The sequence below is a fragment of the Eurypyga helias genome, unplaced genomic scaffold (genome assembly GCF_000690775.1).
Source record: "Eurypyga helias isolate BGI_N326 unplaced genomic scaffold, ASM69077v1 scaffold2088, whole genome shotgun sequence".
NCBI classification, from domain to species: Eukaryota; Metazoa; Chordata; class Aves; order Eurypygiformes; family Eurypygidae; genus Eurypyga; species Eurypyga helias.
Genome location: NW_010268657.1, coordinates 5518 through 21709, shown reverse-complemented (window position 1 = coordinate 21709; position 16192 = coordinate 5518). Strand labels below are relative to the sequence as shown.

The following is a 16192-nucleotide window of genomic DNA, read 5'->3' as shown; positions in this document are numbered from 1 at the left end:
GAGGGAAAGCTTCGCTGCTGAGTTATCCCAGAGGCTCTAAAGGACAGCATGGAGCACTGCAGCACCTAAATCTCTCTTCTGACTTTTTGGCCATTAGCTTCTTAGTCCCCGTGCTGCTAGAAAAGGGTGATGACTTAGGAATCTGTAGTTCTGACAGCGATTAATGATGGAAATGAAACAAGAAAAAGACAGCCATCCATTTAAATAACAAGCAGGACGCGTGTGCTGTCCTTTTCAAGGTAACATCTTGCATTTGCACAGCCCTAGCTTCCCCCCACTGTGTTCCCAAGGGAATACTGCAGCATCCTAAACTGTATTGAGGCAGATAAATATAGCCCAGAGAGGAACGGGGAGCTTGCCTGTACCCGCTCCTGCTGTCCCTGGCCAAAGGGATTAGCCCTGCTGCAGTTAATCACTGTATGTAAACAGGCCCTGAACTTGGTACGACTTTAGACGATGAGCTTCGATGGGTGACTTTTGTCTTGGAGGTTTGGCAGGCACATCAGGGGTGCCAGGGGACTTCTCTCCAGGGGGAAGTCCTCTAAGGTTCTTGATCAAAGGGTCTTCCTCCATATGCTGAGCTGCATCCCCTGGCCGCTCCTTTCCCTTGATGCATCTCAGCAGTGCCCTGTGGTACAGCTTCTAGTGAAACACCTCATCCACCATTCCCGATCCTTCTCTTGTAGGTGGGTGCATTAAATGCCTGTTTCTTTGCTAGACGGGGTTTCCATGTTGATGTTTATGAAGCCAGAGAAGGTAAGTTCAGCTTGATCACTACTGCTTTATTAATGTTTCTGTCCTTCTACTGATAACAGTTCTTGAGGAAGGAAAAGAGGAACTGTGTGAGCTCACTGAAACTGCAAAAAGAAAATGAAATCTGAAAGCATGATTTTTTGGGGACATGCTTTTCCCTCTTCCCTTTAGCTCCTGTGATAGGGGAGAGCATTTATTTGAAATATGTTGTCTTGTGTGGAAAGAACCCAGCCTTCTTCTACTAAAACAATGCCCTTTTTAATGTTTTTGTCTTAAATACTGATTCAAATCCTCACTTTGGAAAACCAGTCGCTGAATCACAGAATAGTTTGGGTTGGAAGGGACCGCAAAGCCCACTTAGTTCCATCCCCCCTGCCATGGGCAGGGACACCTTCCACTAGACCAGGTTGCTCCAAGCCTCATCCAGCCTGGCCTTGAACACTTCCAGGGATGGGGCATCCACAGCTTCTCTGGGCACCCTGTGCCAGTGCCTCACCACCCTCTCTGAGAATAATTTCTTCCTGATATCCTGTTTAAATCTACCCACTTAACACAGTGCTGTTGAACAAAGCTGCCTCAGAAGTTTGGCAGCCATGGCTGTTGTTAATTCTGCAGCATCTCTGTTAGGGTTAAAAGCCTCCACCTGACCGGTAATCATGGCTATCGGTGGGGAGTAGGGGTGGTGGCGAGAGGGGCAGGAGAGACAGAGTGCTTTCAGGAAGTCTCCAGCTCTGTAAGGTGACACGACAGAGAAATGATGATTTGGAGCCCAGGTGCTGGCTGAAAGGGAGTGAAATTGTTTGCCTTCAGTGCCTATCAGACAAATAAACCCTGGACAGAGATGGCAAACCAAGCGGCAGGTAAGCGTGACGCCACGGAAGGCGAAACTCAGCCTGACAGTGCAGCAAAGGGAAGGAGAAGCTCCGAGTGACGTGTGGTCTCTGGTAGCTGTTCCCGCACAGGCAGGCGTCAGGAGGGCAGTTCTGCTGCACGGCTCCCAGCTGTGCTTGTCCTGAGCCCTGTGCACAGCTCTAGGGCCCTGCAACAGAAATGTGGGGTCACAGTAGCCAGCCCCAAGCGATGCCAGCAGGCTGCAGGCTCAGAGCGAGAGAAAATGGCTTTTCACCTTAGTGTAACTGTTAAAATCGTTGCCGGATGTTGAATATTCTAGGAGTTTCCCAGGTTAAAAAAGCCCCGGTTGCTCTCACCTGCCTTCTGAGTCAGATGGGTTTTGCTGCTCTACTCCAGTTTTTGGCCCATTGCTCATGCTGAGGGGCAACCCTGAAAGCTATTGGGATGAGCCGCTGCCACACGCACTGGCTGTACAACCTGGGAATCCCAAGTGGGAAGAGGAAGAACAGGCCAGTGCAGGGGCATTCCCACCTAAACAGCGATGGAGAAGGTGACCTGCCCGTGTCCCAAAAGGCTGTGGATCTCAGCAGAAGCTGCCAGGCATTCATGCTCGTCTCTCTCCCCTCAGGAGGGAGACGGCTCATAGTGATACTGTGCCCTCTGGCTGTGGGGAGCTGGCAGGATCCAGTGTTCCCTCCGCAGCGCTCACCTGTGGCTGCTTCTTCCAGGCCAGAGGTGGCACAGAGGTAGCAGACCTAGAAGTTGCTCGGTTGCCTTCCTGGCAGCGGAAAGTGCCTTTTGATACCTGTTGTCTCAGCACGCAGAGCGGGAGACAGGGCATCCCCACTGCCCTGCCTGCTGTTGCTGCAGGGATTTCAGGAGATGCCGCCCACAGCAGGCTGTGGTATCGGTGTCTCCATAAACACCTGCTCTTTCCATGCAGATATCCGTGTAGCCAACTTTAGCCGTGGCAGAAGCATTAACTTGGCCCTGTCCCATAGAGGACGGCAAGCCCTCCGAGCAGTGGGGATGGAAGAACAGGTACCCTGGAAGCTCCTATTGGTGGTGGGGTCTCTGTGGTTAAAATGCTGTTGACTTCAGCTGGTGATGGACAGGCTCTTTTCCACTCCCCAAGCACGCAGGGGCCGGGCAGAGGTGGCTTTGCTTTCGTGAGGGTGGGGGCAGACCTCTCCCACTGCATTCCCGCAGCCTGGCTCTCCACTGCTTCATGGCACAGATGACAATGGGCTTCTCCCCCGGCCTGGGGGCAGCACCCAGTCCTCGTGGCAGAGGGTGCTCCCCTGGGAGACCAACACTCAGACAACAACTTCCAGTGTTTACCTCCCCACCATGCTCTCCTCCCTCCTGGAGAGTGAGAGCGAACGGAGCAAGAGGAGGTGGACTCCCAAAAGACCCGGAGTGCCAGCAGGATGGAATAAAGGCGGCTGGTTTCCCCACTGACATGCCCAGATTTGTATTTTCCCACAAAACCCTGAGCTTTGGGCTGACCCCCAAAATCTGTGCACACCGACTCCTGCCCAGCATGGTTGGGTCAGAGCCCAGCGCTCCTCTGCAGGGCACTTGCTACCGTTCCCCATCCAGCTGCTGCAGTGGTGGGATCTCCTGGTCCCTGGCTCCCTGCAGAAGAGCCCAGGCTTCAACAGCTCATATCTCAGCACCAAGATGTGATTTGGCTGTCATCCCCTGCCTTGTCCCACCCTGGGACTTTTCATGTCCCTTCTATCCAAAAATAGTTTTCCTCTGATTTTTATAAGAACAAGCATGTAAGTTTTCTCAGTGGAATGCAGTGACTTGGCATTGACAGCCCTGTAAAATTTTCCCCAGTAACTCGGATAGCTCCACAAAAACATATGAGCAGAGAGCATCCCGTCCTGCCTGGAGCGCAGTGCACAGGGGGAATGGCGGTTGGTAGCTTGTGCCCTGCCCCTCCGTAACTCAGTTTTGGCCAGAAGGCTAGGTTGTGTTCCCTTCCATTTCAGATTGTGTCCAAAGGCATTCCCATGCGGGCCAGGAGGATACATACGCCTTTGGGGAAGAAGTACTCTATCCCCTATGGGAAGAAGAACCAGGTACTGGTGTTCTGGTTTTAGCGGAGGTGCTTGGCAGCGCATGAGGGGTCTTTCACAGCGTTTGTAGCTGTGTGTGATGCATAGCCTGTGGCTCACACTCTTAGAAAGGTTGCGGTGAGTGGGAACTGTTGCGTGACCCTCCTCTGGTTTCAGCGGGGCTGTCTGGAGGGGGTGGCGTTTCTTGTCTGGCCGCGCCGAACATCCTTCAGCAAACAGCATGTTTGTTTGCCTTGCAGTACATTCTCTCTGTGGACAGAGCAAACTTAAACAGAGAGTTGCTAACAGGTAGGTTTCCAGGTCTGTTTGCAAACACTTTTACACCCTATTCACCGAGGCTTTAGGGTTTGCCCCATGAACAGGAGACCTTGGGCCCCAGGCTCTCTTTGCCTGTGAGTTCGGCATAACCTGGCTCTCAGAAAGTGCAAACATGAGCTAGCTGTGCTTTTGGGAAGAAGCTCTGTGCTGTTTCCCTGCTGCTTGTCCCGCCAAGGCCCTTCTGCGTGCGCAGAGACCCTTGAAGAGCAGCTCTTCTGCATTTGCACTCACGTGGGAGGTCAGGTCAGTGACTCACGTCGTTGTGAGGAAGAAAGAAATCTTTGCAGGGTTCCTTCCCCCTTTTTCACCAGAGTTGACCAAATGCAGTCCGAGTGTGTCCTGTCCACCAGCTGTCACTCAACACAGGAATTTTATTTGCTGTAATCACAGAAGTCCTTATATCTAGGGATCCCTTGGAAATATTGTTGGGGTCACAGTACGAGCCTCCAAATTTAGTCATCTTTTCACAGCTGCTCAGAAGTACTCCAACACTAAACTGTACTTTGGACACAAGATCCTGGGGTGCAACGCAGAGTTGGGGACGTTAATGATAAAAAGGTAACCCCTGCGCAAGCCTGGCATCAAGTGCCAGTTCAGTTAGTTTCTGCTTAATCATTCATAAAACCTCAAACAGTTGAGCAATCTCAGTTTGAAACCCGCGTGGTATTCCCCAGCTTGCAAAACTCCATGTCAGTTTTGGAAAGGGAAGACATCAAAGCAGGGTTCATGGGGAGTCTCCACTGTGCTGGTTTTCAGGGACAGATTGGTGTTGGGGGGTGGGGGGCTGATGACCTTGTTTCATAGCTGTGTTACATCCTGCCGTGCCCCCTGTTCACCTGGGGATGCAGGCTCTACGAAGTCACAGCGTTATCCCAACACTGTCTGTTGCATTCTTGGGTAGATCTGGCAGAGTTACTCTTTTGATAACCTACAGGATAATATTTATCCTAATGCTGAGCTTCCTGGTCAGTGAAAGACAGTCTTCCTTCACCCTAGAAGATTACTAACGCTGGAGGTGACACCAGCAGTTTGCAAAAGCAGATTCACTGTGCCCACCAGTGCTGAGCTGGCCTGGAGTTACAGCAGGATCGATCCAAGGAATCTCTTGCTTTCAGATCTAACCAGAAGCCATTAGAAGTCACCTACGATCTCATCGTGGGATGCGATGGAGCCTTCTCAACAATCAGAAAGCAATTCATGAGGCAAACGCGCTTTAACTACAGTCACGAGTACATTCCTCACGGCTATATGGAGCTGACCATCCCTCCCAAGGATGGAGACGTAAGTGTGCCTGTCCTGGAGGCTGCTACCACCTTGGCAGCTGGGACACCCTGCTCTCCTCTCATAGCGGCTCTGCTACAGCAGCTCTAGAGAAACGAATTTCTCTCTCGGTGCTCAGCCAAGGGATTAAAACTTCCCTAGGGGAAGGCAGACATCTCTTCCTCTTCCAGTGGTCTTGATACCTGGCTGCAAAAATCCCAGGAGCCAGCCTGGAGCAGTGGGGTTAACTCTAGCTCTGAGAGGTCCTGGGGATTAGGGAATGCATCTATGAGGACATCAGCGAGGGCAAACCAGCGTATTTTTGTCCATCTTTCCTACCCTTTCCTCTTGCCCTTGCTTTGTGTCTGCCTGAAGCATCAGGTCCCAGGACGGGGCCCTGTGATCACTGTGTCTTCTCATGGCAGGAAGGATGGGAACTGGTGTGCTGGTGTGGAACCAGAGGCTGGGCTGGGGAAGCTGAGCAGGGCAGGGACACAGGGAAATTTTCCTTCTCTTTCAGTTTGCCATGGAACCAAACTACCTCCATATCTGGCCAAGAAACACCTTCATGATGATTGCACTGCCCAACATGGTGATAACCAACGGCCACTCTCCTCTGGGGCGTGGGATGGAGTTTGTGGGGATGGACTGGCTGTAGTGGCAGGCATGTAGTAGGGACTGGGAGGGCTGACAGGGTGCCAGGAGGGACCTCCAAACTGCACTAGGCATCCCACAGCCTGGGGGGGCGCAGGGCTGGACCCCCAGAGACAGCTGTGCCTCACAATACTGTGCCACTTCTCTCTGCCCACGCATCTGAGCCTCCCAGAGAACAGCTGTCTGCAGCTGGCTGTTATAAACCAGATACAGGAGTACCAGGGCAGCATGCTAGGCCCACGCCAGCAGATCACGCGCTGCCCATTTCTGCCTCCCCCCTGTTTGCCCCCGGCGTGTGCGAGCCCACCATGGTGGGTGGGTGTCCGGGCAGTCGCCCCCACTGTGCAGGGCAGGTCACTGCGATCTGCGGGTGACAGGCTGGGCACTGAGCCGGCTCCAGGTGCCAGGTGCTCTCCTTGGCCCCTGGGCTTCTTTCTGATCTTCCTCCACGGCTGGCAGGACAAGTCCTTCACCTGCACGCTCTTCATGCCTTTTGAGGAATTTGAGAAGCTCACGACGGGCAAGCAAGTGCTGGGGTTTTTCCAGACCTACTTCCCAGATGCCATCCCCCTCATCGGAGAGTAAGTGTTCCCGTCTGCCCTTCTCGCTCGTCAGCGTGGTGTCATGAAGCCAGGGGATGGCCCCCCCCAGCCTTGGGGTCCCGGTGACAGAGACTCTGCTGAAGCTGGCGGGCCAAGGGGTCGTGAATGCTGTTGGGGTGGATCCCCATGGCCTGTAGGTCTGGAGGAGAGGTAGCGAGCAGACTGAGGTCCATGCTGCGTCCATGCTGGGATGGCAGGCTCAGCAGCCCCGTCACAGGGCAGTTTCTGGTGGAGCTGCACAGAGGCACCGCTCTGCTCCTTGGAGGCACAGCCCAGAGCATGTCACCTCCCCCTGCTTTTGGGCTGCTGTTAAGGTTTTGAACTCAAGGGGTGGATTAGCTGTTGATAAGCCCTGGGTTTCTGACATTAGAGGTGGGTAAGCAAAGTGACTGTGCCAGTGCAAAGGTAAGGGTTGCACGCTGAAACCAGCAGCACGAGGAGGGTCCTGCTGTTCAGGTACCTGAGTTGCACAAATGTTGAAATTTTAGCTACCAGACTGAGAAAAGTTGGGCTTGGCAAAAAAAACCCAACACTGCTGACTAAACAAAGCTTGGCACTTACTGACTGTACAGCTAAAACAAACACGAGGGCTGTGAGACACCAGAGCACGCAGTTCCCTGCAGCGAGCTGCTTCCCCAGGCAGTGGGGGTCCCCCTCGCTGCTGGGCAAATGACACAAGGGCAGCAGCACAGAGCCAGATTATCCTGCTCTGCCTGGTGGAGCTCCAGTCCATGCTATTAATGCTTCTGCTTTGCAACATAGGTACCTGTCACAGGCTTTTTTTGGCTGATAGGAAGGGTCTCAGCCGTATTAAGCAGTTTCCCTTTCCTGTTAAAGAGACAGAAACTCAGCTGTCCCCCAGTATATCCTTCCTGCAGTGGCTGCCACACACCACTGCTCATGGTAAGAGGACTGAGATGTCGATGACACCCTTACTCATGGTCAGGTTGTGTGCAGAGCTTAAAACCTGCAGGCAACATAGTCGGTCCATAGGGAGAAGTTAATAAAATAGGTTTTATGGCCTCCACGTTTTTCCCAGAACAACCATCCTAGTGAATAGGCTTAGGTTTTGCATCCCAACGCTGAGTGCGCTCATGGCCCTGGCTTCCTGAGCTTGGCCATTGCATGACTTGCTCTTCTTGTCTCCGGTGGTCCCACAAGTGAAGTATCTGTTGTTTTGCCTGAAGGCGAGAGCTGAAGCACGATTACTTTTTGCTGCCAGCCCAGGCCATGATATCCGTGAAGTGCTCCTCCTACCACCTTGCTTCTCGGTGCGTGCTGATGGGAGATGCCGCGCATGCCGTTGTGCCTTTCTACGGACAGGGCATGAACGCAGTAAGTTCACGGCTGGCCCTGGGCTGTATCAGTCAGCTCCCCACTCTTTTCCCCCAGAAATGCCTGGGTTTAGAGTGTGGCTCCATAGAGTTCACAGGCTGGCCTCTCCCACCGCCTGATGTCCTCTGCATCAGCAGGTGTTGGAGTCCCGTGGGCACCTGGCTGCTCACTGGGACCCGCTGTCCTCTGGAGAGGAACGGGAACGGGGCGGCGGTGCTGCCTTCCAACAGGGCAGAGGATGTGCGGGAGGGGAATCTGTCAGGGCAGCCCCAGGCTGCCGTGAAAGGCAACTCCCTGGATTTCTCTGCCAAGACCCCAGGCAGAGCAGCCTGGAGTAAGACTCCTGCTCTGGAGATGTGGTCGGTGGGACCCTGCATGTGTGAACGGCTACATTAGCAAAGCATCCGTGAGAGCACTTCTCATGAACACGTGGTTCCTTCTGCCTATCCAACCTCTAATTTTCCTCCCAGGGCTTTGAGGATTGTCTGGTCTTTGATGAATTAATGGACCAGTTCCACAATGACCTTGGTGAGTGAGGTGACCGGGGAGGAGTGAGAGCAGAGGAGGATCCCTCCTGATACCCTGCTGGGGAGCTGCCCGTGAGCTGCTGCTGTCTTCTCCCAGGTGCCTGCCTTCCCGAGTTCTCCAGGCTTAGAGTGCCGGATGACCACGCCATCTCGGATTTAGCCATGTACAACTACATAGAGGTAGGTGAGCTGCACACAGACATGGTCCTGTGGGCCCTGCACACTGTGGCACTCTGTCAGGATGCACAGAGCAGAAAGGGTCTCTTGTGAGACTCTCATCCTGGCAGGCTTTAGCCTAAGAGCTCATTGGGAAGGCCACTGGGGCTCAGGAGGCTCTGTTCCCTGTGGTGGGAGAGCTATCAAAACACAGGGGAGCCCTGCCAAGGCACCCCGCAAAGGGGTGATGGTTGCTCTGTTGCAGATGCGTGAGCACGTGAATTCAAGGTGGTTCATTTTCCGGAAGCACGTAGACAACTTCCTCCACACCCTCATGCCTTCCACCATCGTCCCCCTCTACACCATGGTAAGGCCACCACCTCTGTCCACACAGCCTGAGCTGCCGTGAGCTGCTCCTGGCTGGCTCTGAGGTGGTGACATGCTCCTGCAATCTTCCCAGGTGACCTTCACCCGAATTCGCTACCACGAGGCGCTCCAGCGCTGGAAATGGCAGCAAAAGGTTGGTCCTTGGCAGTGCCTGTCCTCCCCACACCACAGGCCTTGTGAGCATCCTGCACGCCAGCACTGCTCGGCTGCAGGGGGGCTTTGGTGGTGGGGCATGGGCAGGTGGGTGCAGGTGTGAAGGCTTTGCTTGGTGCCACAGGGTAGGAGCAACCCTCTGATAATGCCGGGGTTTCTCTTTGCGCTTGCAGGTAATTAATCGAGGGCTCTTTGTCATGGGGGCGGCAGGACTGGGTGGCACCTACCTGCTCATAAAGCGGCTGGCACGGGACTTGGACTTCTGCATGGAAAACTTGTGGGGCTGGTCCCATTATCTGAAGAATATTGGAAATTTTCCCTTTGGCACACAAGTGGCTTAAATATAAGGGGAGCTCCAGGTTGTAATAAAAGTGAAGGCGCAGGCTGTTGGCTCAGCTGGATGATGTTGTTTCTCTTTGGATGTGGCTTGGCATCTCCTGCAGCTCCTCTTTCTCCTGCCACCTTAGTGGTGGTCCCTCTCCCTGGGCAAGAGGAGGACATCAGGGCACGGAGTGCCCCCAGACCCTCTGCAGGAGCCCAGGCCTACCTCCGCCTTGTCTTGAGTGATGCAGCGTGCCATGGGCTGGGTGCGGGTTTTGTGTGCAGGGATGGGGGAGCATGCGCCGCTTGAACCAGCTGGGGTGATGAACGCTGATGAACGCTTAGGTGGCTGCCCCTGCGCCTGATTCTTAGCTGGACAGATGTATTTACTTTATATATTAAATTTTATTAACATTAAACCTCTTCAGAGAGCAAATGGAGATGTGACATAATACAGCTGTATGCAAATGATTCCCAGACTTCAAGCAAAGAGGGAATTGTACCGCTATTCCACAGGAATTGCCGCACTATGTAAGAGCGATTAGCTGCTGTGCATGGTTTGGAAAAGTACTGAGCTGGAGGTGCTCTGGGTACTGCCAGGTCTTTTGCACGCCTGGCCCTTGGCATGTCTGATGCTCTCGTAGAGCAGGGAAAATATCTCATCCCAGGGGTGGCGGAAGAAGCTGTGGCCAAGCTGCAGGCAACGTTTCAAGTGCTTGGTACCGATGTTTCATAGTTCAAACAGTTGCTCCTCTGCCTCCTTGCTGCGCAGAGGGCTCAAGGCCTGGCGGAGGTGAGCCAAGCTTGCAGGAGCCCAAGCAGAACTTTGCCTGAGGTATGTCTGAGAGGGGAGCGACACCAGGGAGAAGCTGATGATTTGGAAACAAGATTCATTGCGTGTTCCCTGGCTGCTCTTCATCTCCGGGAGCAGGTGCTTACTAGCCCTTAGGGCCCATCACCTCACTGCAACCTCCAGAGCAGACCCCCAGCCTGGAGGACTCCCCACGTCCAACTCAACAGTGAGGGCTTTAGAAACCAGTGCAAGTGTAGCAGAGGAGACCCGTGCAGCCAGGGAAGGCATGGGGCAGCCTAGGAGCAGGTCCTGCTAGAGCAGAAAAGAAATGGCAGTTTTGAAATGCCAGCTCCTAGTCAAAGCTGGAAGCACCCTGGGCACTCAGCTGGTTTCGGGGCTCGGTGTCCAAGACTCCTGCCAGAAGGCAAAGTTAGCGTCAAGAGCCGAGACGGTCGGTAACTGGTACAGGATCCGTCAGGCATCAGCCAGTGCCTGACGTATTGGTGGCCTCCTGGAAGAAGGGAACAAACCAACGGGATAAAGAAGAAGAGGTGGGAGCCTTAGTTTGATATTTCCTTAGCTTGGCATTTCCTTGTTTAACAGTGGGTCCTAGTGCTGCTGGGTGTTGCTCTGCTTCATTGCCCATTGAACCTGGGGTTCACGACCGTGGTGGTGGCACTCTTGAAGAGGGGGTTATCGGCCTGGAGGGAGAGAGGCAAGAGGCCAGTGTTGTTGTGGTCTATCAGACTTTCAGTAGAGCGTTGCCCACCCCACCCTTCCCAGTGTCAACGGAGCAGACAGAGAAGAGCCCACAGGCTGCCTTAGCCCCCTGCAAAACTCAGTGGGGTTGCAAAACTGGCCAGTGGGGAGAGCTCAGGTCTCCTGTGGCTGCCTCTGGGGAGGATGTCCCCTCCAGGTGTCCCCACCACAAGTACGAGAGCGTCCCAGCACAACCCACCGCCGCGGACTGGCTCTTACATCATTCCACTTGGCTTTGGATTTCTCCTTCTCGAACCGACGGTATTCCCGGCGGTCAAACAGCTCTGTCAAGAGCCGCCAGAGCAGCAGGAGCAGCAGACCGATGAGGGCCACACCGGCCACGGTGCCACCCACGATCAGCGCAATGTTGGGCGGCTCTGGGCACTCTGTGGGGCAGATGGATGGCGTCCGGCTGCAGCCCCAGCAAGGTTTGAAGGCTACCATAGCAGAGCTGGCAGCCCGCCTGCAGAAGGGTGGGAGGAGCGGGGCTGTAGTACCTTTTTTAGGATCGACGATGACACTGTACAACTCCTCACCATCCTCCTGGACCATGCGGAATGAGATCCAGCAGTTTTGGGAGTCCTTCTCCCTGCACTGCTTGCTCTGCTCCACTAAACTCTGCACCATCTGGATGTTGGGGCAGGCCTGGGAGCAGTTCTTCTCAAAGGGGCCGCTCTGGAAGGCCTTGCACTCCACACAGGAGCTGCAAAACAGGCGGCCACAGCTCACCTCTGCAGAGGTAGAGGCCCCCTCCCCCAGCTTTGGCCATGGCTGGGGTCTGCCCAAGAGCAGGCAGGGCTTGCCTGCACAGGAGGTGGAGGGGGATCCCCACCACTCCCCTCCCACGTCACTCACACATATCTGCCACAGGGTGAGGGGCAGCCGGGGCATTCCTTGCAGAAAGGGGGCTGGTATCCCCCCCGGCACTGGCAGCGGTTGCAGTGGCAGGTCCCACGGTGGCTGCACTCATTCCTGTGGACGTTCAAGCAGCCCTCCGTTGACTTCTTGCACTGGCAGGCGCTGCCCTCGTACTCCGCTGTGCACTTGCACGTCCCGCAGTCGCAACTCCCACGCTCTGCGGGGGGAAGACCTTTCAGACCAGGATCCTACAGAGATGCAGGTTGCCCTCCCTCTGCTCACCTTCAGAGAGCATCACCCACCCTGCGCTCTCTGTGGGACGGTCGAGGGGGTCCCGCAGGCTGGTGCGGTGGGACCCAGGACACCCAAACCCACCCACTTGGGTTTTGGCAGAGAAAGGCAGCATCTCCCTGGGGATTTCATCTCCCTAAACAGTGCCGCGACGCAGAACCCATCATGAGGATGCGTCACCTTTGCCACCGCAGGGGGAGCCGTTGTGAAACTCGCAGTTCATGTTGTCACACTCGCAGAAGGTGCCGTAGATCTGCTTGTTGGGCACTTCGCTGGTGTGGCAGACGCACTGCCCACACACGCAGTCCCCCAGCCCCGAGCAGATGATCGAGCTGTTGTCCTTCCGGCAGCTGCCCTCCAGCTCCTTGCTGGTCTTGCCTTTGGTGTCGCACTCGCAGTTCTTCCCCGTGTAGCCTGAATGGCAGCTGCCATCAAGGGAGAGGAGCGAGCCTGGGTCAGTGGCAGGACAGAATGCTGTGGGGCAAGTGTGGGGCCCAGACCTTGGCCAAAGGGGAGCAAATCTGGGGCAGCCTTGCCGAAACACGACCGCGGCGTGCTGGTGCTAACACCATCCTGGAGCAGGGTGGCTGATCAGGAGGAAACCTCAGCAATGCTGATCTCCACATTGGTGATATTTGCAACACCAAACAGTTGCCCAGAAATTATTGTTCAATTTATAATTCCCAAACCATAGCGAGGGAAATCTGAAGAAACACAGTCTCGTCATCTCCCTGTCACCCCGGGGCCGTGAAGCAATAATTGCACTTAAAGACCAGCATGAACTACAGCCCTGAAGTGGGATTTTGGGAACTTTGTACAGACATCTGTGTCTGATTGATGGGTGGTTTGGTGGATGGGTGGATAGTTGGATGGGTGGGTGGATGCCCTTAGGGAAGCAGCAAAGACTCCACCAACAGCAAAGCGAGCTCATTGTGTCCCCTGCCTCCATCAACACAAACCCTCAGAATATGAATATTGGTGCACAGCTGCAGAGCCAGGCCATGACGGATCACCACGTGCACACCTCTCTGCTGAGCCCGCACCCGTCCCCACGTTCTCCAGGCGCAGAGGTGCTCAGAGGCGCCAAGCAGACCCCACAGCTGCCCCACCAGCTTGGCCCAGCAGCCCTCTTGCAGAAGCGCCACAGCTCCGGCCGTGTTTGAAATAGCAGTTTTGCAGGGACAGCACGTACCTGCAGATCCCACAGATCATGCTGCCCTTCTCACTGCAGGCAGTCGCGTCAGGCTGCACGTTGCAATTGCAGTCGCAGTTGCTTTCCAGATGAACAGTGAGGGTGTCTGTGAAGCCCAGCGGCCGGATGGTGAAGGACTGGCTTTTGATGCACTCCTTGGCTGTGACCTTCACTTTGAAGGTGATCTAGAAAGCGCGGAGTGAGAAAGGGAAGGGCCAGAGGCTGTCAGGCAGCTCCAGCAATCAGAGGGTGGTATTGCGCATCTGGTGCAACAGAGGATTCCCCCATCATGCAGCATTTTGGACACTCTGTATTAAATTCATGCAAACAGAAAGCCTGGAACAACAGGCTGGGTTCCTGCTGTGAAACAGGATGGGCATCAGGAACCTTGTGAGCTGAGGGGCTCCTGGTATGGGGGAACATACCTCGTCGTTGATCTTGACGTTGTCGCATTGCCCTCTCTCTTTGTCCAAAACAGCTGTGCCCTTAATGCATATGGAGTCATATTTGACATCCAGGACATCTGGCAGGGTGGAGTGGTCTAGGATGATCCGTGAGGAGAGGTTCTATGGGGAAATGGTGGAAAAAATGCCATCGGTCCAAGGGGAGACCAAACCAAGAGGGTGTGGGGTTACACGTCAGGGCTTCCCCCCAGCCCAGGGGAGAGGGGCACGAAGCACCCCAGGCTGGGTTCTCAGCTGCCTGGGGTGGTTCTGGGAAGGCAGGCCATAGCACTGGAGAGGCAGGAATCTCTTGCTTGCTGTGGGCTGAGGGACTCAGCATGTCCCATTTTCAAATCCCTGGTCCCTGCTTCTCCCTGACAGTGAGGACACATGACGGGAGAGAAAAACCATGTGACACAGGCAAAATTCAGCCCCCTCCAGCACTTACATTGTAGGCCACCTGGATGAGTTCAACGATGTTGCTGGAGTCCTCGTTCAGCTCTCCCACAGCTGACTTTGGGATCATCTCACTGAGTTTCTGCCAACGGAGAGCAAAGAGGTGAGTGGTCTCCCCTGTGTGACAGCCGGGCAGGGGGCAGCAGCAGGAGGACACGCACAGCTGTTTCTGTCCTCCTGGGGAGGGACAGGGGGCACCTGGACCATCCGAGGTCTCCTTACCTTGTAAACATCCAACACTTTACTGGTGACAGCAAAAATGGGCTGAATGTTGTTTTCAGCAAGTTTCTGGACCAGCTGGCCGACAGATGGGTAGTCCTGGGTAGGGAGAGGGACACCATGCACAGTGTGATCTCCCCCACCAGCAGAAGGGTGGACAGTTCGTGTTTCATGGCCCAAATTATGGTGATTATGGTGACCCCGTGGTCTCAGCAACAAGCTTTTTATGTGGCTTTTTTTTCTGCCTGGGGGAGTGAGGCTGAGGGTGCAATGCTGCTGAGCAGCTCCCACCTACTTACATACTCGTTGCTCTTTTTGTACATGTTGTCCTCCAAGTGGCACTGGCCATCGTTGGGGGTCAGGATGGCCCCGAGCTTGCCATCGCCGGCGAAGTGGAAGCCGTCGTCGGTAGCATACACCAGCAAGCGGGTGACATTGCGCCAGCCGATCAAGTCCTGCAAGCAGCATGGAGACCTGGCCCTGAGCGAGGCTGGACGGGTGGTGCCAGCAGGCACAGTACAGCCCTCACCAGAGCATGGCAAGTCTCATGCCAGCCATGGGATGGGGCTGGGGGCATGGAGGAGGTGGGTTACAGGAGCTCAGGGGCAGGAGGCTGTGGTAAGATGCTCTCTTCTACCCCCTAGAGTAACCTACCCGGTGCTGCATCAGGACTTATAACAAAGGGCTTCCAGAGCCCACCTGGAGAGGGGCAGAGCCACCTCCCCAAGGATGGTGCGTGAGCGTGGGTCATCTGCCACAGCTGCTGACAGCGGGGCAGACATGGGGACTCACCCCACACACCGCTGCCTGCATCATGGCATCCAGCCCCCCCTCGGGGGCATCCAGGTTCCCGGAGATAAACTGCTTCCCCACTTCACTCTCGAACTTCTTGGCGTTGTCGGTCAGCGAGAGGATGTGCTTGAAGGTGAAGGGAGGCTGGCATTGCTTGTCCTTGTTGGGGCAGGGATTCTGCAGCTTCTCGGGGTGCGTGTTCACGAAGGGCAGCACCGTCTTGTCCACAAAGGAGCCAAACCCTAAGGCATCCAGGACCACAGCATCAGGGGCAGGCAGGGACAGGACACACACAATCTGCTAGGCCCCATGTACGTGTCCATGGCCCTCGCCCCAGCACACCCTCCAGTTTGGCAGAGGACAGGTCACACCACTCACTGCCTGCATCCCGCTCCAGCCCCGCGGCTCTTCCCAGCAGCAGAGAGCTGTGCCGGGGTCCCGTGACAGAGACAGGCTCACCTATGCGTCGAGAAGGGGTGGTGCTCTCCAGTGCCCTGAGCAGCTGCCCTCCCAGCTTCTTCACGTTCTCCAGGTCATCCAGCATGGAGTAGGAGAGGTCCATGAGGTAGTAGAGATCAATGGGGTACCCCATGGCACGGCGAAACTTCACGTCAAATACAGCGGGCTGGCCTGAGGGACAGGGATACCAGGATCAGCTGCCGTGCTGAGGCTCACATCTCACCCCGTCATCCAACCCCCACTGGGATCTTTCAGAAAAAAGGGGGATGAAATGTGGGCTGCAACATGCTGCTGCATCCCAGCTGAGCCTGAGGGTGAGCAGAAGGTTGTTGGGAACACTGGGCAGACTGTACCTATCCTCAGCTTCAAGTGCACCTCCTGAGGAGCCAGCTGGATGTCGTTGCTTAAGGGACTGTCCTTTGTCCTTGTGATTTTGTTCTCTGGAAACTCAATCTCGTTGGGCGGGCATCCCTTCTGCTGCAGCTGCTCGATGGTGTCGCAGCGGATGGAGTCTGGCTCACCGGG

General features: G+C 55.2%; 2 protein-coding genes across 2 annotated transcripts in view; one reads left to right on the top strand and one right to left on the bottom strand.

Annotated features, from left to right (window-relative positions):
* The window catches only part of KMO (kynurenine 3-monooxygenase (kynurenine 3-hydroxylase)), a 9667-nt gene extending 242 nt beyond the window's left edge, over positions 1-9425 (top strand). Inside the window, exons 2-15 of the mRNA XM_010157802.1 lie at positions 687-756; positions 2549-2646; positions 3606-3695; positions 3932-3980; positions 4481-4568; positions 5126-5291; positions 5791-5862; positions 6384-6505; positions 7714-7861; positions 8332-8389; positions 8486-8568; positions 8810-8911; positions 9005-9064; positions 9258-9425. Coding sequence (XP_010156104.1) covers positions 687-756; positions 2549-2646; positions 3606-3695; positions 3932-3980; positions 4481-4568; positions 5126-5291; positions 5791-5862; positions 6384-6505; positions 7714-7861; positions 8332-8389; positions 8486-8568; positions 8810-8911; positions 9005-9064; positions 9258-9425 — 1374 coding nt within the window. The remainder of the gene's footprint in view (positions 1-686; positions 757-2548; positions 2647-3605; positions 3696-3931; positions 3981-4480; positions 4569-5125; positions 5292-5790; positions 5863-6383; positions 6506-7713; positions 7862-8331; positions 8390-8485; positions 8569-8809; positions 8912-9004; positions 9065-9257) is intronic.
* Positions 9426-10833: 1408 nt separating this feature from the next.
* Positions 10834-16192, bottom strand: part of ITGB2 (integrin, beta 2 (complement component 3 receptor 3 and 4 subunit)) — a 6200-nt gene continuing 841 nt past the window's right edge. Inside the window, exons 3-15 of the mRNA XM_010157801.1 lie at positions 16021-16192; positions 15668-15838; positions 15209-15450; positions 14716-14871; positions 14420-14515; positions 14190-14279; positions 13724-13864; positions 13299-13483; positions 12287-12531; positions 11813-12032; positions 11455-11660; positions 11177-11343; positions 10834-10899 (exon numbers count right to left, since the gene is read on the bottom strand). The exon at positions 16021-16192 is cut by the window's right edge and continues 15 nt beyond it. Coding sequence (XP_010156103.1) covers positions 10834-10899; positions 11177-11343; positions 11455-11660; positions 11813-12032; positions 12287-12531; positions 13299-13483; positions 13724-13864; positions 14190-14279; positions 14420-14515; positions 14716-14871; positions 15209-15450; positions 15668-15838; positions 16021-16192 — 2157 coding nt within the window. The remainder of the gene's footprint in view (positions 10900-11176; positions 11344-11454; positions 11661-11812; positions 12033-12286; positions 12532-13298; positions 13484-13723; positions 13865-14189; positions 14280-14419; positions 14516-14715; positions 14872-15208; positions 15451-15667; positions 15839-16020) is intronic.